The sequence below is a fragment of the Dipodomys spectabilis genome, unplaced genomic scaffold (genome assembly GCF_019054845.1).
Source record: "Dipodomys spectabilis isolate Male_0828 unplaced genomic scaffold, ASM1905484v1 ptg000141l, whole genome shotgun sequence".
Taxonomy (NCBI): domain Eukaryota; kingdom Metazoa; phylum Chordata; class Mammalia; order Rodentia; family Heteromyidae; genus Dipodomys; species Dipodomys spectabilis.
The window spans coordinates 8,002,400-8,030,327 of record NW_024870818.1 but is presented as its reverse complement, the minus strand read 5'-3'; the positions used below and the strand labels follow the sequence as shown (position 1 = coordinate 8,030,327).

Genomic DNA, 27,928 nt, shown 5'->3' with positions numbered 1-27,928 from the left:
ATGAGGAAATAGGGGAAACTTCTTTGATAAATGAAACATCTTTTACATCTGTGTGTAATATATAGACTAATCTGTTGCATTCCTTCAACTCCTATAAATTCATTTGATACTCAATTTAAAAAGAACAAATGAGGTAACAATTTTAGTGACCTACCAACATACAATTAGTTTTGTTTTCTAATTAAAAATGGTGAATCATGGGATTGAAAATAAATTAATTGTATGTTACTCTCTTTTTTGTTTTAGTCTTTTAGATGAGCTTCCAGAGTCAGTGCTTAAATGGGCTCCTTCTGGAAGCAGTTTGTGTAAGTCAAATAATAATCTCTACTTTGATGCTTTACAGGTTACCACATTTGTCACTCTTGCTCCATCCACCCACTTCTATTCCTACAGAGTAGAAGGAATGATTGCAGGATTATGGATAATTTTCCAGAGAAGCAAATGTTTTGATTATCTTTGGCATTGGAACACAAGAACACAGGGCTGGGATGTACCCAGGAGATAGAGTGCTTATGTAACATGCACAGGGCCTTGTGTTTGCTCTCCAGCACAGGAAACAAAACAAAAAATGCTCAAGAGCTCCATAAGAAATGATAATCATTTGAAAACCATACATAGATTTAATAGTTAACTGCACTTGATATTCTGAGAACTAAAACTTTCTAGTTTTGCTCCTCCTCTTTTTATTGCTGAAAAATGATAAAGTGGACCTAGGGAAGGACTACTTTCAGTCAGTAATCTAAATTAAACCCAAGTCATTAAACACATATGTTGTTTAGACTGGTTATACTGTACTGGCATTTTTTTTTATTAACAAAGTCATCTGATCTGGGATTTAGAGTTATATGTCATAACTTTCTTAAGTTCATATAAAACTTTTTAGAATTCTTTAACTGACAATATTATTGGTAGAAAATAATAAGTCTGCTTGAAATTAAGTTCCTGTCATTTGTTTATGCAGGCATGAATTCTAATTTAACAACTGAATTAGTTTGTCTTATAGAGAGAGCCAGCAAACTCTAGCATAAGATCTTATTCTCAAAAGCTTATTATCTGTTTACATGACAGTCTCAGTGTTAGCTTTTAGCTGACATTGACATCTTTTGTGTGTGTGTTTGTGCCTATACTGGGCCTTGAACTTAGGTCCTGGGCACTGTCCTTTATCATTTGAGGTACAGATTTACTTCTGGCTTCTTAGAGGTTAATTGGAGGTAAGAATCTGTGAAGTTTGTTACCTGGGCTGGCTTTGAACTGTGATCCTCCAATCTCAGCTATCTAAGCAGCTATGATTACAGGTGTGAGCTACTGGTATCTAGTCTTAGCAGACTATTTATTTACTTACTTATTTTTATTGTCAGTCATGGAGCTTGAAGTCAGGGCCTGGCTGCTGTCACTGATCTCTTTTTTTTCCCCCCCTCAAGACTAGCATTCTTTCACTGTGAGCCACTATTCCATTTCTGGTTTTCTGATAGTTAATTGGAGATAAGAGTCTCATGGACCAGGCTGGCTTTGACTGTGATCCTTAGATCTCAGACTCCTTAGTAGCTAGAATTACAGGTGTGAGCTATCAGTGCCCAGATTAACTGACTTCTTAAACAGATATGTACACAGGCTCTCCAGTTGAGATCAAATAGCATCAGTGAGTCAAAAAGTAGAGCTAAATCATCTTAAACTTATATTCATATTCTTCATTGACTAGAAACCAGAATTGTTCCTTATGTCCCACCTGCATTTCCTAAGCCCCAGGCTTTGACCCCACAAGATTTCTGCATTCCACTTTCTGGGGCTCTTCTGTTTCAGTGGAGGGACCAAGCAGGAGAGGAAAGTGACTGAGAAGTGCAAGTTTTGTTTTAGTAAGTGAATTAAATAACTTGGTCACTATGACAATGTACCTTGTGGTTAAAATTCTTAGTGATATTAATATGGTTAACCCAGTGGGAAAGAAGGAAAGAGATGAAGTTTAGTGTTCTTTTCAAATTTTATATTTACTTTAGCTTTCTTGTCCCTCCTGCACAAAAGCTAACTGTTCAGTTTAGCATTAGAAAAGAAAGCCAGATGCCCTGTATTGTGTCAGACAAATGTTTCCCTCTGATACTGAGATAAGATTTGAGTCATATGAGAAATATAAATAGGAGCCATGCCTCATTCTACTTAGTACAAACTATTTATATGAATCTATACTATAATATTGCTTATATAATGCAGATTTCTACTACTTCAAAAGCACAAAATGTTGAAACTTTAAAATCAAGGGAAGTTCTAAGTTAGGAGGTTTGTTTGTAGAAGCAGGGCCATCTTGAAAATTAAAGGAACTGATTTATAAAAGGCTCCTAAGACATTTTATGAAATGAAACAGCCAAGAATTTTGCAAGTATACATGCCCAATACAATGTAATACTTTCAAAGGTTTTTATCTCTGGAAATAATAGTCAATAATGGTACTTAATATTGCACAAGCTTAAAAAAGCAGATAATTCGAGAATATCACAATACATACTACTTGAGGCATTTTTGTTTTATATTGCTGGAAATATGCTAGTAAAATTTAAAGTGTACTTGATATAATAAATCTAGATCTTGCAAGGCTAACAGCACAATACTACATCCTAGTACTACATCCCAGTAATTTTAAGCTTCAAGTTCATAATAATAAATTTAATTTGGACATGAGTCTTCTCATTTTCTCCCTCTACTACTTCACTGGTACCTCATTTTTCCAAACCCCAGTCCCATGAAGGCTTTGCAGCACAGCTGCTATCAGTTGGTGGAGTGCCAGGAATTTTCTCTTGTCTTAGAGCTGTGATTTGTTCCCAACAAATCCATCTCAGCTCTCTGTTTGGGATATTCTAGTTAGTAGAATTGAAATAGGTACCAATCCTGGCTTACCGGTTTTCAGAAGACCAAATAACAACAGTGTTATTGGTAGTGAATATCATCTTTCTTCTTTTTTTTATCATCCCTTCAGCAGTTGGATGTCCCCTGAGAGGTTCCAGGAAACACCAGTTATAAATGTGGCAATAAAGCAGCAGAGTTGGCTAGTTAGTAGAGATCTGGTTGACTGAATGCTAGATAACAGAGTTTGATATATATCATAAATTTGAAGAAAAGATTGCATAATTACTCCTTTGTCCAGAAAAAAATAAAAGCCCAGACCCAAGAGTTCTCTTCTAAGTACATTACCTTTATGTTTTTAAAGACAGAACAACACAAAAGTGTAGACAGTTGGGTCTAAAATGGTCCCTCTGACTTTAACAGGGAGAAGGGGATATTGACCACTCCTTTAGGGAATTTTCCCTGTAGGAAGTGAAACCCAATGCCTCTGCAATCCTCCACTTGAATGGAGGTAGGAGAGGAAGGGAAGAATTCCTCCTGCCAGCACATGAAGCTTCCCAGACTTCACCATCATGGAATATATGCACCTACGCAAAAAAGTATGAAGTAGTCACAGTTGAGTCAGTGATAAGAATTTGAAAATGAAAAGTATACCTAAACTACTAACTTGTAAGTGGTATTATAATATTACTCCTATTTCAAGTTTAGATTAACCACCACCTAAATGCAAAATATAAAATGCAACCCGTAAGCATTTTCATGTAGCTATATTTCTAACTTTAGGTTCTAATTTTGGTTTTACTTAAAAGCTGGTAGGTTAGGAAGTGTAGTTCAGTGGCTAGTAACTGGGTTCAATCCCCAGCATCAGAAAACACCCTAAAAATAAAGGTCTATGACCTTTTTAGAGGAAGATTTGTCACTGTTATCTCACTAGAGGAAAAATACAGGGTGTCTACCCCTCATCCTACTGAGCAAAAGCACCAATGCTGTGAATTCCTTTTGCTGGCCAGGCATACAGGAGTGGAGGGAGGATTACAGAATTCGTGTGTGTGTGTGTGTGTGTGTGTGTGTGTGTGTGTGTGTGTGTGTGTGTGTGTGTGTGTGTGTGTGTGTGTGTGTGTGTGTGTGTGTGTGTGTGTGTGTGTGTGTGTGTCCGTAATGGGGCTTGAACTCTGGGCCTGGGCACTGTCCCTTGAGCTATTCAGCTCAAGGAGAGTGTTCTACTTGAGCCACAGCACCACTTCCGGTTTTCTGATGGTTTATTGGAGATAAGAGTCTCACGAATTTTCCTGCCTAGGCTGGCTTTGAATCGCGTTTGAATCGTGATCCTCAGATCTCAGCTTCTTGAGTAGCTAGGAATACAGGTGTGAGCCACTGGCTCACAATTAAATCAATTGTAGCTAAAACATGGAATCAGTTTATTTTATATATATATATATATATTTATTTTTTGTACATTTTATAGTTAAAATACTGTACAGAGAGGTTACAGTTACATGGACAAGGTAATGAGTACATGTCCTATCGAGCCTTGTGGCCTACTCCTTTGTTTTCCCACTTCCATCCCTTCCCTCCCACTTCCACAACTACTACCCCCCTATCCCCCCACCGAAGTTGTAAAGTTCATTTTCAACATAGTGTCTTGTACATCTCATTGTTACAATGGGTCAACCTGTATTCCTATTTAAGCATTTTGTTTTTTCCCTTCCCCTCCCCAAATTACAGAAGCGTATATATAAGATGCAGAGCACTGGAATCAAATACAGTGAAAACAGGGGTTATACCATGGGGGAGGAACGTACAAAGAAACAAAAAAAATCACATAGTACATTATAAATAGCAAGAAAGAAAAAAAATATTTGTGTCCCTATCTTGGGGTTCATTTCATTTAATATCATCTTATATGGTCATATGTACATATCATTTCTAATTGCACTGCTATCATCTCAAAGTGAAAGCATTAGTTCAAATTTGCAAAGATTGTTTTTTCTTTGCCTTCAAAGTCAGAAGGTTTATAATAAGTAACACTTTAATGGAATATTTGAAAATTCAATATAAAAAAATCTGAAGGACTGGGGTGTGTTTCAGATGGTAGAGCACTTGCTTGAGTTCAAAACCCTGTAGTGTCAAAAAAATATCTGACATAGCTGATCTAGTATATCTTGTATAGTCCTTAATAGTTACATCTCAAAAATCAAATCACTATAATTATTAAAAATTATTTCCTCTCAAAATCAAACATATCAACAAATACATGTAAAAAATTACTAATTTGTCCCATCATATCAGATTTCCAAGTCACTGCATTTCAGTCATTTTTGAATAGTAATTTTTAAGTGATTATTGAGTTGTTAATTTTTAGTCAGGATGTATGTATGTATAAGATATAAGAAGTAAGTTTGTTAGAGTTTGGATAATTATTGCTAATTATGAATGACAAAAAATTTAATACTTTACAGGTGAAATAGCCCAATTTTTGATGTGTGTTCATAGTTTAGCTTATAATGAAAAGCCAAACTATCAAAAACTCAAGAAACTTCTCAACCCCGATGGAATATGTTTAGAACCACTGGACTTTTCCACTAAAGGACAGAGTATTAATGCACTTACTCCAACCAATCAAGTAAGTAATATAATCCCTGGGATCCTGTGATAGCCTTGTATGAAAGTTTTCTGTCCCATGATGGGTTTTAGGCCTCAAAATCTATCTTTCATGTCAGTTTCCTATTTGTTATATTTAATTCCTATTTCCCTTTTAATTCAGCACTAAGATGTTGGTTGGAAATTTATTTTACCTGTTGTCTGTGTAGGATCTATGGCCTGTTGAGTATTACTAAAGAAATAAAGCAGTCATGATGCCCCCTGTCTAGGGTTAAGTTAAAGGCTACTCTTAACCTGATTCATGAGAACTTTTATGTCTCTTTTTTTCTTTGGATTTTCTTTAGTTAACTGACTCTGCCTTGTCTACCAGTCTGATCATAATATAGGGTTGGATAATATTATTAGGTATTATATGTATATACTGATGGCTCAATATATAGAAACAATTTATTTTTTAAAAATCTGCCACACTTCCTTATTCTGATATCTTACAACCATCTCCCTTATAGCAGCTTAAAAAATAGATAAAACTTAAAGAATTAGAATTCCAACTATATTTAGGAAGAGGATGGTGTCAGTTTGAGACTACTGTTAGATACATTACTGGATAGGCGATTAAGCATCCACTTTTTCCTTGACGCTGTCCATATGCAAAAAAATGGGGAGGGAATTGTTTTCCTTCATTCATGCACAATAAGGTAGGGTCAAAATGCCATTCACTTTTAATATTTCTTATGAACTTTGGATCATCACAAGTGTTCATGAGCCAAGAATGCAGGATGCAAACTAATATGACTGATAGGCTGCTAGATGAATGGTGAGTCAAGTATCAGTGCACAGATGGTTCTGATTTGCTGAATTTTGTAGCTGCTGCAACTGAAGACATAAAATATCCTTCTAGTCATAAATTAGCTCTTTGGAAGCAAAACCTTGGCACCAGAGCTTTACAACCTTCAATTAGTAGGAAAAGAAGTATTTGAATGACTGTGGTATTGACATCTGTAGGCCTGCATAGTAATCATTCCTAATAGAAGAGAATATCTGTTTGAGGAGGTTTTGCATGGCTAATTAACTACCAGTGAGAATATGTAATTTTTTCATGATCTCCTGATTGTCACCTTTCTCTCATGATACAATTACATTTTATTGTAGCAAGTGCCTCACAAACCAATTGTCAGCACTATTTACGTATTGCAGGAGGCAGAACAAAAGTTCATGTTTAATAAAAAGCCACTGGATTTTGATCTTGGTAATTACTGAGCCTTATTTTAACAGTTTTATTGACTTTTGTATTTTTATCCCTTTTCCAGCAAAACAAAGAGCCATTTCCTTGACATAGCATTCCCCTTGCAGTCATGGTCACAACTTAATCTACACTCATTTAAGAAGAGTTTTCTACTTTTTTGTAGTTTTTCGGTTTCATAAACTTAATTGAAATATAAAAGAAACCATTCTAAAATCCGATAACTATATCCTCTGGTATAAAATTCTAATTATTATCCACCAGAATTTTCAGTTTCATCAAATTCAAAGGGTGTTTGTTGTTAAACCATTTTACATGCAGATAATAGAACATAAAACATGTTTCCAATGAGTCTCCATTAAAAAATATTTTATTTCTTTTGATTAGAATACTTTCTGAGTAAAAACAAGAATAATATTCATTCTTTAGACCATGATTTCTGTTAGCAATGTGATCATCCTAATTAAAGTATATTTAACAGCAGAATATTTAGTCATCAATGACTTTTTTGCTAGTATATTAGGTATATACATATATTTAAAAATTATCATATAAACTATAACCCCATCATATGTGGCTAAACTATACATAGCTTAATTTTTTATTTTTTATTATTTTTTATTGTGAAAATACTATATAGAGGGGTTACAATTACATGGGCAAGATAATGAGTACATTTCTTATCAAGCATTGTAGCCTCCTCCTTTGTTTCCCCTTCCCATCCCTTCCCATCCTCCCCCACCCCCCCACCCAATCCCCCCCCCCCATAGCTTAATTTTTTTAAGTTTACAGATTTTGCAATGCCAAAACAAATCAAACCTGAAAATGGTCAGAAGTGACCTGTGACAACAGAAAGGATCCTGTACTCAGATACACTGAGTGAGTCAAGCAGAGAAATGATTCCAGAATAGTTTCTGGGAAACACCAAAAGCTTCAGAGTTCAGAATTGCTGTCAACCACATGGCCTCCTATTTCTTGCATTTTAATAAGATTCTTCTTATTAATAAAAAGGTTTTTTTGATATGTATATCACTGTAGTCCCATAAAAGACTAACAAATTCTGCACTTGAACTTTCTTTCGACACAGATACTTAAAGCAGTCATTGAAACAGAAAAAGTATATAGTTAAAATGTTCCTATGCTTTATTGTTCAAAGGGAAAAGGCCATGGATGTTTACTTTATTTTATTTTCTGGCCCTGGGGCTTGAAGTGTGAGCCTGGGCACTGGCCATGAGTTTTCCGTGGTTAACTGGAGATAAGTCTTAATAAAGTTCCCACCAGGACTGGCTTCAAACTGGAATCCTCAGGTCTCCGCCTCCTGAGTAAGTAGGATTACAGGCAGGAGGCACCAACGCTGGCAGATTATTTTAAAATGTTATTTAATTCAGTATAAGTGAAACTTATCGAGGGAAATTGAGTACTACTAACAAAAATTTGATTTGGTATGGGATTAGAAAGTGCATACCACCACGAAAACCTCAGCAAACTTATAGCATCTTTTTGCAAAACAAATGTATTTTTCTAATAAGAAATTTTACTAGGCATCACAAACTGTCCCATGCCAATTGAGCTTTCTTTTTAAAGTCTTCTAATACTGTTATTGGAGAGAAATTGGAAGTGAATTTTTGTCAAGATAGTACAGGCTGTGATAGTTTTCCTGAAAAGCAGATCTTGGGGGTGCTTGCCTCAATCAAAATGATGGCATGTAAGCTGACATCACTCAGTGGTAGTTCTGGCAGCTCCTGTAGTCACGTTGTCAGTCCAAAGAGAAGACTTGTGATCAGGGCTGCTGAACTCATTTATGCTACCAACTGAGGGACTGAGGGTTGTGAGGTTTCCCACAACCCCACCCCCAGTGCTGGGGACTGTACCCAGGGCCTGTGGCAGTTTAGCTCGCCCGCTACCACTGCTAGGCCTCCAGAGTCCATTGGGATTTCATATTCAAAACTCAATGAAAAAAAATGATGATACTTACTTACTGATATAGTTGTAAAATTCTTAGGTTAAAATCTCATCTGTTGGAAAACAATGTTTGTGGAGGCAAATCTAGGCCTGAGTACTATTTCAAGAGCCAGTAAGTCCGTGAATCAGTTTATGCATTCTTGATGGTGCCTTTTTCCTCAGTGGAAGTGTGGACACTTGGACATAATGTTCCATTCTTCCTTTCAGGATACTTTAACTGGGTAGAAACCTAGCTATAGGTCAGAGCCAGAATGTCCTCCTACATTTCAGACAGGAAATTTTTTATCTGAAGCCTGAGTTTCCCCATAGCAAACCTAATCTTTGTATACAACTTTGTATACAACAGTGTAGAAAATTCTTTCCCGAGCCTTCTCAAAATGATTGTATGAATTTTTCTTCTGACTTACTGTCTGCAAATGAGAGGAAAGTAAAATAAAAATTACCATTTAGAAGCATATTATTGCTTTATTGATTTTAGGAGTCTGAAGTATTCTTGGTTTTGTAGAACAGTGTGAAATTTGAATGGAGCATTAAAAAGTACTTCCTTTAAATAGAGTTGCTTTGCTTGAAAATGAAACATTCTTTAATAGTGTCCTGTTTGATTATATGGAATACTTGGTAAGTTTCTTGTATTTATTTTCATGTCTTTGAGGAAAAGAAAGTTTAAGAATTTCTAGTCCACCTTACTTTCCCCCCCCCCTCCTTGTTCTTAACCATTTTAAAGGCTTCATTCAAAGCAGAACCATCTCTGTGTATGACTGTGTTTATCAGCTATTGGTGACCATGGCAGGACTGCTGACATCAGCTCCAGGAAGCCTCACAGAGAATTGAAACTCTCAGGGCAAAAACCAGTACCTTACTGCTTAACATATAGTAGCTACTAAAAACCTCAATAATAATATCTCAACTGAAAACAGAACCAGCCACACTTCTTCAAAAGGAAATGAAATACTGGTATCTCTAAAAGTCCTGGGCCTCTCTGTGTTTAGTTCAGATTATTTATGGTAACTAAGATATGAGAAGAACCTAGTGCCCATTGAATGAAGATCAAGGAAATTGTGTGTGTGTGTGTGTGTGTGTGTGAGATAAAAATTAAGGGAAGTCTGCCAGTTTGACAACACAAATGAACCTAGAGGACAGGATTATTTCACATTAAAAGAAATAAAATAGTCACAGAAGGAAAAAACAAAAACTGTATGGTATCACTTACATGTAAAGCCTGAAACAAAAAAATCTTACAGAAAGCAGAATGGTAGTTTCTAGGGAATTGGGCTAGGGAAAACGGGGAGATGCTGGTCAAAGGGTATAGACCTTTAGTTTTAAGATTAATCAGGTATGGATATCTAGCATACTGCGTGGCGACTATAGTTATCTTGTACTTAAAATCTCCTAAGGAAATAGATTGGATGATTGTGCTAATTAACTTGATTGTGGTATTACACAGTGTATACTTACATAAATATATGTGTGTATATATGTATACATATATTGCATTGTATAACATATATTGTTTTTGCCTATTGTATCTCAGTAAAGATGTAGAAAAAAATCAGCTAATTAGTCTTTAATGTTTAAGAGCATATTTTCACAAAGCTCACTAGGCCAGCATTTCAGAGGAGAGGGTGTGTGCCAGGGGACTTGGGCTTCACACAAGTTGTTTGAAGTGCATTTATAAGGTAACTTCAGAGGAAGAGTGGCTCTGGCTCTGGTGACCCATCAGCTTTCCCAGTTGTCTGAGAGGGTTGAGTGGTAAAAACAAAGAAACCTTGAGTGATTAGGCAGCGTTTCCAATTTGCAGGTTACTGAAAGGGGGTGGTTTTGCTGGTCTTTGATAAGCTGAGATCCTGGAGGAGGTAAAGATAAAGAAGGGTGTTGTGACAACTTGGAACTAGCCATCAAACACCAGTATATTTTAAAGGGAAGGAATGAACACACTTGGCAATGGAAGCTAAACATTGAGAGACTACAAATTAAGTCTCTGTTGCCCAGCCAGTGTAATTCATTCTCTGTTTTGGCACCGACTACTCCATTATTTCCCCTTCTGCTGTTCCTGTCTTCTGCTCCCCATTTAACCCATGGGGGAAAAAAAAAAAGGTGTGGGCACTCTCAGCTGCTGTAAACATGAAGCTGGTGAACAAATACTTCACATAAGAACTTTCACTGTGACTTTCAATCTCCCAGTTGGCTCGTAGGATCTGCCCTTTGATTCCTGTGTCTACTTCAAGGTTATTGAGAGTCAGTCATTCCCTAGATATCACCACAGTCTGAAAAAGAAGCCTAAGAGACAGCAAGCTTGTCACAGTTAACCTCTCATACTGGTACAAGGTGCTTGATGACACGAACTGTTACTCATCTTGCTCCAAGGTTAAACTACCTGCACAAAAAGTTAGCAATATCATAAGCGCCTGTACACTTTCATATTAATCAGACACACTTCAGTGATAGAAAACTAAGGTTTTAATTAATAAGAATTGAAACTACAACGATAAACTGGATTCACTCCCAGCAAAGGTTAATAATGAAAGCACATACCATTTTAAAATATGACAATTTTCTCTAAGAATGATGTTTTCAGTAAGCAAGTTATCTGTAAAGACAATTTCTAAATAGCATATAACAGTAACACTAACTTTAATTGGTCCTGTCCTACTGATGACAGAAGGTCTAGATCTTGCCAGCTATGGTACGTTTACGTCCATTGTGTTCTTCTTTATTTCTTTATGAAAGGATGGCAAGTTTAGAATTTCAAAATTCTTGATATGACTGCACTTTTTAAAGAAATGTCTGAAGGTTCCCTTCATGCTATGATCTATACCAACAGATTGATTCCAAAAGGGCTGCAGCAAAACAAGCGATTCAGATGCAAAACAAGTTAACAGAAGAAGCCAGTGAAAGAAGTGCTAAGTCCTTTGCCACTCCAAGAAAAATGGAGGAAGAAGATCAGCTTTCAGGGTCAATGCACAAGGACACAGCAGCACAGGTGAGAGGAGACGCTGGTTGCTTCTGTTCTTTTTGGAGGGGAGGGTGAGTGGGGATGTTTGTTTGTTTGTTTTCTTTTAATGCCACATTAGAATATGCCCTTTGGAGATAAGGACATTTTATGTTTCCTAAAGGCTAAGATTGTAGGGTTGTGTTAAGTGAGAATGGATATATATCCTGCTGATAAGCAAAAGCAGCTCATACCAGTTATTACAAAAAAGAACAGCACAGAACATGTTTGTATACTCTTCTGATTTCTTTCTTTCTCCTTAACATACATATCCTATATTTTTACACTGGCTCCTTTCATCTCACCCTACAATCAAAAAGGTTTCTCTAACAGTGGATTGCATTGTAAAACAATATTTTTACATTATAGGATCATGGGGGTAGATAGTGACTCACTTTTTACCGAAGACGCGTTTCTAACATCAGATATCCCTCCTAATTGGATAGAAAAGAATACATTTATATCTAGAATGAAAAAGAATTTAATTCAGTCTCAATAGCCAATATTTTACATGATCTATACCCCATCATTTCCCCTCAAATTATTTTAATTGGTTTACAATATGAAATGAGATTATTTAATATTCCCACCTTTGTACCCTGTACACCACCACCCCCCCAAAAAAAATGGATGCATCAGTATCTGGGATGTTAATCAAACAGCACTGGATTTGGCTCTGAACTTCTTGGCAGTCACTAAATATGAACAAGCATAGTACTTATAACTTCAACCAACACACACCCAAGTTGATCCAAAGAGAAGTATTTCTTTTACTGTCAACAGGACTCCTTTACAATTGTTCTGTATAAAAAGGTATTGGGTATTTAAGTTTATATACAGAAATCTATTTTAAATGGGTTTATTTATATAGTTCCTACTCATAAAATGAAAGACAAATATTGCTTGGTAAAGAAATTTAGGAATTCTAAGACTTTATGTAAAAGCCTTGAGTTCAAGTTCCAGTACTGCTAAAAAATAAAAGTGGGGGAGGTATGTAAACACAGTCCTGTTTCTGGAATCTATTTTCTTCTATTCTATTTGTCTTATTGTTATTGTAGCTTTATGGCAAGTCCTTCCATCATTTTCCTTCAAGAGTTCTTGTCCCAATAAAATTAAGAGCAAGCTTGTCAGTACGCACAAAAGAAGCACAATAGGATTTTGATTCACAGTATATTAAATAGTCTGAAAATTATTTTGTTTTGTTTTGTTTTTGTCAGTCATGGGGCCTGAACTCTGGGCCTGGGTGCTATCCCTCAGCTCAAGGCAAGTGCTCTACCCCTTAAGCCACAGCACTACTTCTGGCTTTTTCTGCTTATGTGGTGCTGAGGAATCGAACCCAGGGCCTCATGCATGCAAGGCAAGCACTCTACCACTGAGCCATCTTCCCTGAAAATGAGTTTTAAGAGAGAAGTGGCATCCCAACATCATTGTATTTTCACTGTGTGAACCTGGCACTTCTCTGAACAAATGTTAGTTTAATGAATTTTTATTAGTTTTCATGTTTCTCAAAGTTTTGTGGTCTTCACTATTCTTTTGTCTAAAAATATCTTTATTTCATCTTTACTGTATTATTGGTAGGAGAGAACTGGATTATGTGTTATTTCTTCCCTTATAATATTTTAGTTCAATCCCTAGCACGAGAAAAAAATGCATAACAATATGTGTATACTCAGAAATTTCAAAAATGATAGAATTCCTTTGTACTTTTAATCGTTTTCCCCCAATGAAAATATTTCACATAACCATAGCACATTTTTTTTGCAAATTCTTTATTACATAATTTCACAAATTTCACAGTATTGTGGGATAGTAATCCTTAGTTAAAGTCACAAACACTTTCTAACTTTCATGGGGCAAATTGTCTATCGTGGTCTATAAAGTTTATGAGTTCTATGAGCTTTGACAATAGTTATTTTTTCCATATTGGGTGATGTGTACATTCCTTTCCTTTTGCTTAGTGTCCCTCTTTCCCGCTCATTCCCTCCTTCCCATCGCTGCCATTGAGTTGCTTAGTTCATTTTGATCAATGTCTAGTGCAGCTGATGGGTCCCACCGTTGTTTTTCCCTGATTCTCTCTTGTTCTGTGTCCTCCTAATTTCCCTCCAGTGTGCACATATATGCCATATGTGTGATCAGCAGCATGGCGTTATTTAGTAGTGATTTGACAGATGAGTGGAGGTCCTTTGTTTCTCCACTCTTGTTTACTTTTTTTTTAGTTGTGAAAATACCGTACAGAGGGGTTATAATTACATGGGCAATGTAATGAGTCCATTTCTTATCAAGCATTGTTGCCTTCTCCTTTGTTTCCCCTTCCCATACCTTCCCATCTTCCCCCACCCTCCTCCCTTTCCCCCTTCTCCCTGTCCTGCCCACCCCCACCCCCCCACCCCCGGCCAAAGTTATAAAGTTCGTTTTTCCACATAACGTCTTGTACATCTCTTGTTGCACAGGGTTTTTTACTTTGTCATATCACCTTACGTTTTGGATTTAACATCCACTTATCAGGGAGACCATGTGCCATTTGTGTCTTTGCTCTTGGCTTACCTAATTCAGCATGATTTCTTCTAGCTCTATCCATTTCTCTGCAAATGCCATTATTTTGTCCTTTCTAATGGCTGTATAATATTCCATTATGTATAGATACCACGATTTTGGGGGCATCTGGGTTGTTTCCATATCCTGGCTATTGTGATCAGTGCTGCAATAAACATGGAGGTGCATGTGTCCTTGTATCCTGGTTCCTGTTGTTCAGGATACATGCCTAGGAGTGGTATGGCTGGGTCCTAGGGTAGGTCAATGTTTAGCTTTCTGAGGACCCTCTATACTGCTTACCAAAGTGGTTGTGTAAGTGTACATACCCACCAGCAGTGCCTCTTTCTCGGCATCCCTCTAGCTGTTGTCGTTGGCTGACTTTAGCATGTGGGCCACTCTGACTGGGATAAGGTGGTATTTCAGGGTTGTCTTTATTTCATAGCACAATTTTTAAAACCAAAACCTTGACATTTGGCATTCTACTATAAAATACAGACCTAATTTGGATACCACTATTTTTTACATTGACTCATGTATGTTCCTAACAGATTTTATTGCATGTCTACAGTAACCTCCATCATTCCACAAAACTGTTCCATGACCACCAGAAAATCTCAGTGCTGCTTTGTGGTAACAATCTCTCCCCAGTCTTCAACACTGGAAAGCACTGGTTTGTTCTGAATCTCTACAATTTTGTCATTTCAAGCATGTCATATAAATTACCACTTTCAACATAGTACCTTTAACTCCTAGCAAGAAAAATTAAGTAAGAGAAAGAAAGGGCACCCAGATTGAAAACAAGAAGTCCAGTTGTCACTGTTTACAGAAGGATCTTAACTGTAGAAAATACCAAAGACTTCACCAAGAAATATCACATAGTACTTCAAAAATACATAATTTTAGTGACCTTGTGTATACATTAAAAATTTAAAAATAAAAGCAAAAGGGGAAAAATCAAATTATGTGATATTTAACTTAATTGAGATTCAAGGATTGCATGTATCAATGTCATTTCTTTTAATTTCTTAGTATTCTAAAGTGCAGAAGAATCTATAGGAGGACATATGTGTGGGTGGCTCCTAGTTTTAGTGTTTTTACCTGTATGTTTTTTCATAGACCTTGGGTTAAAGAGACTCCCCTTCATTACCAGTACAGTGATAATTTTTTGTTATGAATGAACGTTGAATATTGTCAAATACTTTTTCTGCATCTTGTGGTCCCTAGTCAGTCTTTCTTATTTTTTTTTCCAATCCCCCATTAGAATTAGCAAGAGTAGGGTAGAGTACACTTACGCTGTATCTGGAACTAGATGCCCCACTTTCATTTTGAAGGATTCATTAGGATGGAAGATCTTACTTCAGAACTTTTCTTTTATTGTGAAAATACCGTACAGAGGGGTTACAATTACATGGGCAAGATAATGAGTACATTTCTTATCAAGCATTGTTGCCTCCTCCTTTCTTTCCCCTTCCCATCCCTTACTCCATTTCGACTTTTTGGGCTTGTTTTTTCTAATTAGAAAATGACAGGCATTCTTAAGATTGACCATACATGTATTTGATATTTTTTTACATCTTTTTTTTTTAACATTTGCTGGAATCAGCATTTATTCCAATTGGCCTTTTTTTTAATAAGTTTTTTTTATTGTGAAAATACTATACAGAGGGGTTACAATTACATGAGCAAGGTAATACGTACATTTCTTATCAAGCATTGTTGCCTCTTCCTTTGTTTTTTCCCCTACCATCCCTGCCCTTCCATCACCACAACTACAATCTCCACCCCCAGCCAAAGTTGTAAAGTTCGTTTTTCAACATAGCATTTTCTACATCTCATTGTTGCAATGGGCCCACCAATATCCCTACTTGACCAATTTGTTTTTTTCCCTTCCCCTCCCCAAATTATACCAACATCAAATACAGTGAAAACAGGGGTTATACCATGGGGGAGGGACATACAAAGCAACAAAACGGTCACCTTATAAATATGTTAGAAACAACAGCAAGAAAGAAAAAACCATTTGTGTGCTTATCTTGGGGTTCATTTCGCCTAATATCATCTTACCTGACCTTTTCTGCTTGTCTCAGACATATACTAGTTACTGCAAATAAGGGAAACCATGGGACCTGTGTTTCTTTGGGCCTGGCTTACTTCACTTAATAGAATTTTTTCCAAGTCTTTCCATTTCCTAACAAATGGGTCTTGAATGTCCTCCAAAGGCCCATGTGTGGTCCCCAGCCCACGGTGCTAGTAGGAGGTGGTGAAACTTTTGAGAAGTGGAGCTTGGTAGGAGGAAATCAGGAGGGAAGGCAGAAGTCATTGGGACCTCATCCCTTTCCTTTGTTTCACTAGCTGCCATGGGGCAAACAGTTTCCTTTACCAGGCCATGACATACTGTCTGAACACAAAAGCTGAAGGCCACAGGGCCAGGTGACCTGAGACTGAAAGCTCTGAAATGGAGTGAAAACCTATCCTTTCAAGATGGTTCAGCTGTTACATCATAGTGACAGAAAGATGACTTGTTACTGTACCTTTCTGGATGCACTGGAGATTTGCTTTTAATCTTTGTCTACAGATGATCGTCTTTGTTTGATATTTATCATCAAATTAAAAATGTTTTCAGTTTTGACTTTATCAATTTGTCATAGGATTTAATCGCTCTGACTTGAGTTCTGAATATATGTATTTTAGAGTACTTTACATTTTTTTTTATCAGATACTAAGGTAATCTTTTGTTTTCAAATCAACATTAACAGCCCAGAAAGTTAGTTGTTAATATTTTTTCCTCTGCTCAAAAATTTGTTTTTTACATATTATTGCTGATGCACCATTTCATAATTCAGATAATGAGTACATTTCTTTTTCTGGACAGTATCACTCTGTCATCCCTTGTTCCCCTTTTCTCCCTCCCATTCCTGCCTACAAGTTACATAGTTCATTTTCTCCGTATTGTATATTGAATAGCATGACAGCATTTATTCACCCTTCCTCCCTCTCTTTCTGCACCTGTTTTTGTCCCACCTAAAAATAACCCAGCAAAAAACAAACAACAATAACAAATAGCATTTTAAATGCTTAGAGAAGTTACACCTCTATGTTCTTCCCCTAAGGGTATCCTACTTTAGTCTGTGTGTGAATGTGTAGTATGGTATAGGTTATCATGTCCAGTGATATTTTACATCAGGCTTCCACATCTGAGAAGACTTGCACTGTTTGTCTCTGAGCTGGACCTACCTTACTTAGCATGATTTGGTCGTCTAATTCCATGTATTTCCCTGCAAATGATATATTCTTTCTAATGAATGAGTAAAATTCCATTGTGTATTATATAAACCACATTCTATTGATCCACTCATCTGTTGGATGCTGCGAGTAGTACATCAATGAACAAGGATGTGCAAGTATCTTTACCATATCCTGGCATAATGATCTGGGTAGATGCCCAGAGTGGTATGTCTGGGTCATAGGGTAATTCCATGTTTAGTTTTTTTGAGGAACCACCAAACCTTCTTCCAGTTGGATTAGTTTATATTCCCACCAACTCTGTAATAGGGTTCCTTTTCTCCCCTCACAACTCTGCCATATTTTTTGTTAGAATTTTTATATTTATTTTTTTGCAGGTCCTGGGGATTGAACTCACAGCCTGGGTGCTGTCCCTGAGCCTCTTTGTGCTCAAGGCTAGTGCTCTACTGTTTGAGCCACAGACCAATTTCAACTTTTTCTAAGTAGTTTATTGGAGATAGAGAGTCTCATGTAATTTTTTGCCCAGGCTGGCTTTGAACCCCAATCCTCAGATCTCAAGGCTCCTGACTAACTAGGATTATAGGCATGAGCCATGGGTACCCAGCTGTTTGAATTCTTGACGTTGTCCAACCAAACTAGGGCAAGATAGAATCTCAAAGATACTTTCATTTTCATTTTCTTTATGGCCAGGGATGTTGGGCATTTCCTCATGTCTATTTGCCATTCTTGCTTCTTTTGAAAAGTCTCTCTTAAGCTCCTTTTGCCAATTTGTTGATTGTTTCTTTTTTGGGGGAGGGGGGAGGTGCTGCTAATCTTTTGAGCTCTTTGTATATTTTGGATATTAGGCCTCTGTTGATATATTGCTGGTAAACATTTTCTTAGTTTGCTAGCTGTTTTTCTTTAATAACTATATCCTTTGCTGTGCAGAAACTTTTTATTTTGAGGTAATCCAATTTGTCAAGTCTCTTCTATCTGCTGGGACCCTGGGGGGTCTTCAAAAAGTTCCTACTTCTACCTGTAAGTTCTGTTTCCCCTACTCCATCTTGCAATAGTTTAAGTGTATGGCTTTATTTCTCTTCAGACCTGTTGGTGTGCCAGTACCAAGTTATTATTATAGCTCTGTATTATAGTTTGAGGTCTGGGGTCATGATACCACCAGTATTCCTTTTTTTTTTTTTTTTGGCGTAGAATTGTTTGGCTAATTGAAGTCTTTTGTTGTTCCATATGCATTTTTAGATTGTTTTCTCCTTCTCAGTGAAGAACATCATTGAGATTTTGATTAGATTGATTAAATTTGTAGACTGCCTTTGACAGGATGGACATTTTTACAATATTAAATCTACCTCCGTGAACCTGGGAGGTCTTTCCATTTCCTGTTGTCATTTATTATTGCTTTTGTTTAGACTATCATACTTTTCATTAGAGGTCTTTTGGCTTCTTTGATGAGGTTTATTCTTAAGTATTTTAAATAGTTTATTGAGTCTATTACAAATGGAATTGTTATCCTGACTTCCCTCTATATGGCTTGTACATTGTTGGTATACAGAAAAGTTTTTGATTATTGTGGGTTGATTTTTGTATCCTGCTATTTTGCCAAAGTTATTGATCAGCTCTAGGAGCTTGGGGATGGAGTCTCTCAGGTCCTTTAGATATAAAATCATGTCATCTTTCCCTATATGAATCCCTTTTGTGTCTTTCTTTTGCCTTACTACAAGAGACTATATTCCACAATTACATTGAAAAGGAGTGGAGAAAATGGACATCCTTGCCTTGTTCTTGATTTTTAGAAGAAATGGTTTTATTTTTATTTATTTATTTTACCATTTAGTATAATGTTGGCTGTGGTCTATCAATGATAGCCTTTATTATGTTGAGGTATGTTCCTTCTACTCCTAAATTCTCCAAAGCTTTTAACATGAATAGATGTTGGATATGTTTAAGGCTTTCTCTGTATCTATTGAGATGATTGTGTGATTGTCTCTGGCTCTGTTTATGTGATGTTTATGTTTATCGATTTACATATATTAAACCAGCCTTATTTCATTGGGATAAAACCCACTTTGTTACACTATATAATTTTTGATTAGTTGCTGAATTCTTCCTTGTTTTGGGCCATTCCTGGGGCTTGAACTCAGGGTCTGGAATCTGTCCCTGAGGCTCTCTGTGCTCTACCACTTGAGTCACAGTGCAACTTCTGGCTTTTTCTGTTTATGTGGTAGAGGAATTGAACCTAGGGCTTCATGTATGATAGGTAAGCACTCTACCACTAAGCCACATTCTCAGCCCAGTTGCTGAATTCTTTTTATTTTTGTATATATTTTTTATTGTAAAGATACTGTACAGAGGGGTTACAGTTACATGAGTAAGGTAATGAGTACATTTCCTATTGAGCATTGTTACCTCCTCCTTTGTTTTCCCCCTACTATCCCTTCCCTCCCCATATCCCCAAACTCCCCCTATCCTTTCCCCCTGCCCCAAGTTGTAAAGTTCGTTTTCAACATACTTTCTTGTACATCTCATTGTTAACCTATATCCTTATTTCAGCATTTTGTTATTTCTCTTCCCCTCCCCAAATTAGAAAAATGTACATACAAGATGCAGGGCACCAGAATCAAACACAGTGAAAACAGGGGTTATACATGGGAGAAGAACATACAAAAGAAACAAAAAAAATCACATGGTACATTATAAATACATTAATAACACCCAGCTGCTGAATTCTTTTGGCTAGTATTTAACTAAGGAGTTTGACATCTTTGTTCATCAGAGAGATTGGCCTATAGTTCTCTTTTTTCATTGTGTCCCTACCTGGTTTGGAGAGGCATGTAATGCTGGCTTCATAAAATATGTTTGGCACTTATCCTTCCATTTCTATTTTATGGAAATATTTGAGGAGTACTGGTGTTAGTTCATCTTTAAAAGTCTTGTAGAATTTAGCTGTGAATCCATTAGGACCTGGACTTTTCTTGCTGGAAGACGCTTTATTACTTCCTCAATCTCACCGGTGTTATGGGTCTGTTTAAGTCGTTAATATCCTTGGTTCACCTGAAGCAGTTTGTATGTCTCCAGAAATTTATACATTTCTGTTAGATTTTCCAACTGATTTGAGTTTAGGCTTTGAAAGAAATCCCTCATAATCTTTTAGATTTCTTGGATGTTGGTTGTGATATTACCTGTCATCTCAAATTGTGTTTATTTCAATGTCTTCTCTCCTCTTTTTTGTCAACTGAGTTAGGGTCTGTCTTTATTTTTTCAAAGAACTAGCTTTATGTTTCATTGATTCCATATATAGTTTTATTATCTTTAAGTAGCTGTATAAAAGAATTGCAAATTGCAACTCAACATTATCAACCTATGTATACAATGCATCTTGATCAGTGTTACTGTTTTAATTTTCTGTTGTGGTTCTCCATTCTAGAAGTCCATTTTCATATCACTACAAAGAATCCTCTGTTCACAAATTATGTTTAGCTTTTTCTTTAATTCTTTGGACATACTTATGTAGTTGTTATATTGTCCATGTTTGATATACTCTCAGGGACATATATGGATTCTATTCTTCTTTCTGCTGGTTGTGATTTGCATTTCCATGAGTCCTGTGTATAGTAAAATATTGTGTACTGATCACTCTATTTTTACTGAATTCCAAAGTTTAGAGTTTTGTTCTAGCAGTAATTGTTTAGTTTGATCATATCTTCTGTTTAGGTCTAGAATATAATTAACAAGGAAATAAATCTGATAGGCACTACTTATGGCCAGAGTGGAGGTGCACTAATATTTTCCATAGCTCCACAGTTGATTCTAATGTGTGCTCAAGGTTAATAAGTGTTGTGATTAAGGGTTTCCTAAAGCTGCACTATTAGCATTTGGCGCTGGATTATTGTTTGTCATGGGTGACTGTGTGTGTCATCAGTGTTTGTGGTGTTATCCATCTGATGCGAATAGTACCTTCTCATAGTTTCCAGAATTAGTTAAATATCTTCAATAAGTTGAGAGCAAGCACTGTAGCAGAACAGATTAACAGATTATATTATTAAGTGTCAACTACTCAAAGTGGTGTGCCGACCAGGAGTACTTTACAATGGTTTTTAGAAGCAGAATCTCAGCAACTTCCAGTCCACCTTTACCTCCAGAATACAATTTCCATTTTTAAGATTACAAACAATTTTTCCTTTTCACATTTGAAGAATGCCAAAGGCCAGGGACCAACAAACTTCTTTGCTTTTCTTTTGTTGTTTTGTGGGGTTTTTTGTTTTTTGTTCCCAGTGCTGCAGATCAAATCCAGTTTCTCTCACATGCCAGGCAAGTACTCCATCACTGAAGTACATCTATAGTCCAGACAAATTGGCTTGATACACAGAAAATATTTTAAGCTTATACTCTTTTTAATGGAAAGGCAGCCACAGACAGACTATAAACAAATGGATGTAGCTGTGTCATAACAAAACTTTATGCACAAAATATGTAGGTGGCCAAGTGAGGAAAAATTTTTCCATATCCTACTATATCCAGTCAGATCTCTCAGTGTACCATCTTTCCATTTTAATGTTATTCAGTCTGCCAAAAGATGTCAAGTTTATAGATTATATAGTAGATGATTCTTGATATTTTAGTATCTTGATTTCTATTCTTATTCTGTTCTTAAATAGGTGGTTATCTTCTGCTTTCACATACAATCTCTGTATGTAAATGTTATTTGTTACTAAAGCCTTTAGAAAGCAGTTCTCAGCCCTTGGAAATATGTTTTGATGCCATCATTCTTGCTCTTTGTGTGAGAAATGATTTATAGGTATGCTGGGATAACTATTCACTTCTTTTCTCTCTTGTGAATAAATCTGACAGAACTTGAGGAAAACTACATTAGTATGATTTTGTTAGCTCTCAAGACAGTAGAATCATTTAACGTTAGTTATCTGAGTCTCAAGTAATTTATTTAATAGGAAATCCAAGTGCTGTCAAAACATCTGTTTGTTTTACATATCTTATAGAAATCCTTTCTCACCTTCTAAAACTGAGAACATTCAAAAAGTGACCTTTTTATATAAGGAAGTAGGAAACTGAAGGCTGTTGGAAGGGTGGCAGTTTAGAGGTGGAAAACGGTGGTACTTAAACAGATGTTTCTTGGTGAAACTAATGTGAAAAAGATGGAAGTATTTTTGGCTTGGTTTTATGGGTTTTTTTTCTTCTAAATTACTTGACAGATAGTACAAGAAGAAAGCAATTGAGAGGTTCCCAAAGTGATGCAGAAACAAGGCAATGGGGTTAAATGGCAAGCAAGATACTGATTCCTCAGGCTTAAGGCAACTCATAAAACATGTATATAAGGAACTAGTTAAGTTTGTCTAGTATCTATACTGGTTGATCTCTGCCTGTAACTTTTCAAGAGACATGACCCCTACCTCTATCTGTGAGACAGTTTTGCTAGGTAACTGCCTCAGCCTCTGGTCAGTAAAAAGCAGAAATCATCAATTTGTCATGATGTGCCAAAGGTTAAGAATCTTTGACCAAAAAGTTTTCTAATTATGACTATCTTACCCCCACAAGATTAGGCCCAGTTTGTTTATTTGTTTGTTTGTTTTTTGGGGGGGGTCCGGTAGTGGGGCCTGAACTCTGGGCCTGGTCACTGTCCCTCAGCTCTTCAGCTCAAGGCTAGCGCTCTACCACTTGAACTACAGTGCCACTTCCGGCTTTTTTCCTTTTTGCTTATGTGGTGCTGAGGAATCGAACCCAGGGCCTCATGCATGCAAGGCAAGCGCTCTACCACTGAGCCACCTTCCCAGCTCAGGCCCAGTTTGTTTGTTTTTATGTTTTTTATTGTGAAAATACTGTACAGAGAGGTTACAGTTAGATGAGCAAGGTAATGAGTACGTTTCTTACCAAACATTGTTGCCTCCTCCTTTGTTTTTCCCCTACCATACCTTCCCGCCCACTTCAGTTTCCATATTCTATCAACTTTTAGATTATCAATTATTTGACAGAGCCTATACACATGGTTTAAAAGAACCATCCAAATTACCTGATTTAGTTATGCTAACAAGTTTTATTTAACGTTCTTTAGAGTATGTACATTATATACTTAGGTAACTCAGTTCTAATAAACTATTTTTCCATAGGAAAGCACAAGGAGAAGAAAAAAACATCCTGAATCTTCAGAACTTTTCAATGGAGTAAAGAACTTCCCACAAAAAGATAATTATATGGAATTTCAAAATTCATTTTGTGATCCCTATCAAAATTTTGCCAGTCAGGGTATGATCAAGAAATCAAGGTCTCCATCTTGTTATACATATACTAACACAGTCACAGATTTAGAAAGTTCTGAAGGACTCTGGCCTACCGTTTCCCAGTTTACTCTGAGCGAAGAAACAAAGGAAGATGTATATTATTATGGCATCACCATACTTTTGCTTTTGATATCTGTATGTCTTGCTTTATATCTTCTCTGAAGATATCAAATAAAATCACTCTGACAACTTTAACGTGTCCAGTTCTTCACAGAAATATTACACTCTTATTTCAGGGTTTCCTCCCAGACATTTTCAAGGTAATTGGCTTAAAAAGAAAAAATTTATTTTAACAAAGTTTTTAGACACTCGAATAATAACATTACTGTATACTAGAAACAATGTACTATATAGTTTGGACTATAGTTTTCTGACATTTCAGATTACTTAAAAAAATCTAGAAGCCGGCCATGGTGGCTCACGCCTGTAATTCTATACTCAGGAGGCTGAGATCTGAGGATCACAATTCAAAGCCAGCCCAGACAGGAAACTCCGTGAGACTCTTACCTCCAATAAATCAGTAGAAAACCGGAAGTGGTCCTGTGGCTCAAGTGGTAGAATGCTGGCCTTGAGCTGAAGAAGGCAGGGACAGTGCCCTAGCCAAGAGTTCAAGCCTCACGACCGATGATTTATCTCATAAAAACTTACCTTCTTATTGTTTAAACAATACTTGAAAAAAATAAGTCATGCACTGGTGGCTCATGACTATAATCCTAGCTACTCAGGAGGCTAAGACCTGAGGATGACAGTTTGAAGCAAGACTGGGCAAAAAAGTCCATGAGACTCTTATCTCCAATTAACTACCAAAAACCAGAAGTGGAGCTGTGACTCAAATATTAGGGCACAAAAGCTCAGGGGCAGTGTCCAGGCCCCAAGTTCAAGCCACAGGTCTGGCTCCCCAAAAAAAATAATTTAAAAAATATAAACTAATACATCTATTTTCTACAATACGTTACTAAAAGCTAGGCACATTTTATGAAATATGATTAACAATTTGCTTACCTTACTGCAGTATGGACATTCTCCAAATAGAATGTTAAAACTCTGTCTACTAGTGGGGAGGCCTCTCAACCACTGAAGATTAAAAAGAAGGTAAAGGAATCCTATCAGCATGATTGCAGATAACACCAAAGAGTATTCTTCTTTTCCTTTTCAGCACACTGTTGTTGTTTTTCCAGAACATTATCTTCTGAATTGTGTTTGGCAAGAATAAGAGATATATTGAGCCAGTAGAAGATACTATACTGAAATGGCTACTGGTAGTTCATGCCTGTAATCTTAGGGACTCAGGAAGCTGAGACCTGGAGGATCATGATCTAAAGTCATCTGGGCAGAAAGCATCTGTGAAATTCTTTTCTAAATAATCAGCAAAATGCTGGACTTGAGGGATGGTGCAAGTGGTATACCATCAACTGTGAGCAACAAAGTGGTGCCACAGTGCAAACACTGAGGTCAAGTCCTGGTATCAATACAAATAAGACTATGAAGGGGGACCAAAACTGAAAACTGAAGTGCAAACTACTGGTTTATAAAGAAACCATGGGACCATTTAAAAATCTGATAATTATATAGTTTACTCCCAAATAGACATACACAGAAATAAATGTATTCAAGTAGTTTACATATATAGAGCCATTAATCACTTATTTTACATTGTAAAAGACATTATAGGTTAAAAAAAAATTAGGTCTTAATTCTGGTCTTTAACTACAGATAAATTCTTATTCCACTAGTTAAAGACATTAAAATTTTGAATATTATTACAAAAGCAAGCACATATTCCCTTAGAATTCTATAGACTTGGTGCTTAATGATTTTTATATAAGGTAAACTAATGTGTGTCCCTAAGTTCCCCATTGGTAAAGTGCAGGTAACACTAACTACTGCCTCTAATAACAAAAGTAGTAAAAGCATGATACGAAGGAAGACTCTTGAGAACTGAAAGCCCTATACAACTTGAAGGTGTTTTCTCCATAGATTCCCAGTTAATCATATAAACTGTCAAATGACAAAAGACACAATGAAAACTGACAGCATATAGTAAGTAAGCAGTAAATAAAACAGCATTAACTGAATAATATTGGCCATTCTGATCACAAAAAATGCATTTTTAATATCAAAAGTATGATTACTATATTTATTCTATACTTAAGAACAGCCAAATGAGAAACAGCTGTCATCTTTTCATTTTATTGCTGTTCCTGGGTGAATGAATCTACAGGGTTCAAATTGTAGTGGCATGGGAAAGTAAATGTATTCGTATTCATGATTTTCAATAGATTCTCTAAGTTCTTAGATACTTTGGGGCATGTATTCATTAATATATATGATGAAGAAATGATGCAAGTAGGAGAGAGCAAGGGACAGGGTGACATTGTCTAAAAAAGAAATGAAATTTGTACCTGACATGTAACTGTAATCCCTTTGTACATCACCTTGATAATAACAATAAAAAGGAAACAAAACCCTAATTTTTAAAAGAAAGGAAATGATGCACATGAGTATAGCAAAAACAGGCAACACTTGAGTAAGCAAATTTTAGGTTCTGTGTATTTCAAATACACATACTTTTCTATGTTGGAGTTACTAAACATCTTGCAGATATTGTTCTTAATTTATTCTAGTTGTACCTCATATAAGCATATTTGGTGGAAAGGCTGTCCACACTGGGAATAATTGCACATCTGATCAGGAATAGCACCATCAAGTTGATAAGCATAACAGATTCCACAATCCATAGTAAAATCCTTCAAAAGAAAAAAATGCTTAATATTTTAAGTAAATTTGTTTAAGATGTACAAAGGAATAACTACGTAATATGGATAATAGTAAAGGTTTATAATTTTAGGTTTATACAGAAGTCACTATATTGCTATACTATAGCAATACAATCACATCACTAGTTAACATCCAACAAAGATACTTTGTGAAACTCTTTGCATGTAGTTTGGCTGGTGAGATTTTTGGGTTTGAGCAATTTTCCCATATACATAATTATGTATGTAAAGTGTGTGAAGATAGGAATTAGCATTAGCTAGTCATTATTTAGCTTCACAATTCTACAAATACAGAAAAATAAAAAATACTAACACCACTTAAGTTTCTACAATCATACCAGCTTTGTAAAAATTCAGTTCTACATTTATTATCTTTACAATAATAGTGGTTTCTGTTCATCTTGAAAAAATGCATTGCTATCCTTCACACTTATATCAAACTAATTAGAACTTTATTTCAGTGATACATATGCAGATAATATAGAAAATCCAAACATCTCATTAGCTACTTTGGACTGTTTATTGTCTGTCATCAATCATTTTACTGTTGAAGACCATGAATAAAATACAGTGAAAACCACCTATCAAAGGTTAACAAGTTCTTTGATGCAACTGTTAACTTGTAGTTCAGAGGTCTATGTTATAACACCTTCCAATTCCCTCCCTTCTCAGACTGGTTTTTCTTAGAGAAGCATTTAAATTTTATTATGGAACAGTACATAGAATATCGAAGCACTGATAACACTTACACATTTTTCCAGAATAGTACGAGGTGGAAAATCAATTTCTAAAACATCTTTCAAATTTTGTAACAGACTATTTTCTGGATCCCTGAAAGCAAGAAAAAAATTCTGCTATAAAGTTTATAAAATCATAGAAATGTAATTTTATTGTCAAGGTACCTACCACAAATGCATGTTCTTGCTCAGCTTAATTCCCAGGGGTTTTACCACTTCAGGGGGGAAAAGAAAAAGTTGAATAATTTTTTTACCACTTTTTGTTGCTCTTCTTTTGATCCACAATTTGTTTCTCAACTATTTCATTTGAGATTTTTTAAATTGCATATATTAAATTAAACAGTATACAGTTCAGTAATGAGAAATAATTACCATTAGAATTTGCTTTACTATTTTAAAATGTATTAACAGTGTTCTACAGAGATTTTATAATTCTGCTCAAAATACTTAATTCTCAATCTCATACCATGATCAGCTCCAAGAAAGCAGCACTCAGGAAGCATGGTAGGATGTCTGGGGTCTACCTCTATATTTATGGAAGCATTATTCCCTAAAATAAAAGAAGATTAGTTTCTAAAGTGGGAACAGATCACTAAACAAGCCAACAAAAAATACAAACGTCTATTTTGCTGCCTATTTCATACTCTACCCACTGAAAGAGTAACCCAAACATATGTTTTCAAGAAGGTAAATATGGCTGTTTTCACAAAAAAAAACCTAATTTTATA

General features: G+C 36.0%; 2 protein-coding genes across 3 annotated transcripts in view; one reads left to right on the top strand and one right to left on the bottom strand.

The window, feature by feature from the left end:
• Window positions 1-23,881, top strand: part of Vrk2 (VRK serine/threonine kinase 2) — a 76,374-nt gene extending 52,493 nt beyond the window's left edge. The window contains exons 10-14 of one of the 2 annotated variants that reach the window (XM_042691189.1): window positions 247-305; window positions 5,292-5,455; window positions 8,131-8,133; window positions 11,460-11,618; window positions 23,516-23,881. In XM_042691189.1, coding sequence (XP_042547123.1) covers window positions 247-305; window positions 5,292-5,455; window positions 8,131-8,133; window positions 11,460-11,618; window positions 23,516-23,848 — 718 coding nt within the window. In that variant the 3' untranslated portion in view covers window positions 23,849-23,881. The remainder of the gene's footprint in view (window positions 1-246; window positions 306-5,291; window positions 5,456-8,130; window positions 8,134-11,459; window positions 11,619-23,515) is intronic. The other variant, XM_042691190.1, reaches the window with a different exon arrangement.
• Window positions 23,869-27,928, bottom strand: part of Fancl (FA complementation group L) — a 51,103-nt gene continuing 47,043 nt past the window's right edge. Inside the window, exons 9-14 of the mRNA XM_042691191.1 lie at window positions 27,667-27,750; window positions 27,370-27,415; window positions 27,213-27,294; window positions 26,317-26,433; window positions 24,689-24,760; window positions 23,869-23,954 (exon numbers count right to left, since the gene is read on the bottom strand). Of these exons, the coding sequence (XP_042547125.1) occupies window positions 23,919-23,954; window positions 24,689-24,760; window positions 26,317-26,433; window positions 27,213-27,294; window positions 27,370-27,415; window positions 27,667-27,750 (437 nt within the window). The 3' untranslated portion in view covers window positions 23,869-23,918. The remainder of the gene's footprint in view (window positions 23,955-24,688; window positions 24,761-26,316; window positions 26,434-27,212; window positions 27,295-27,369; window positions 27,416-27,666; window positions 27,751-27,928) is intronic.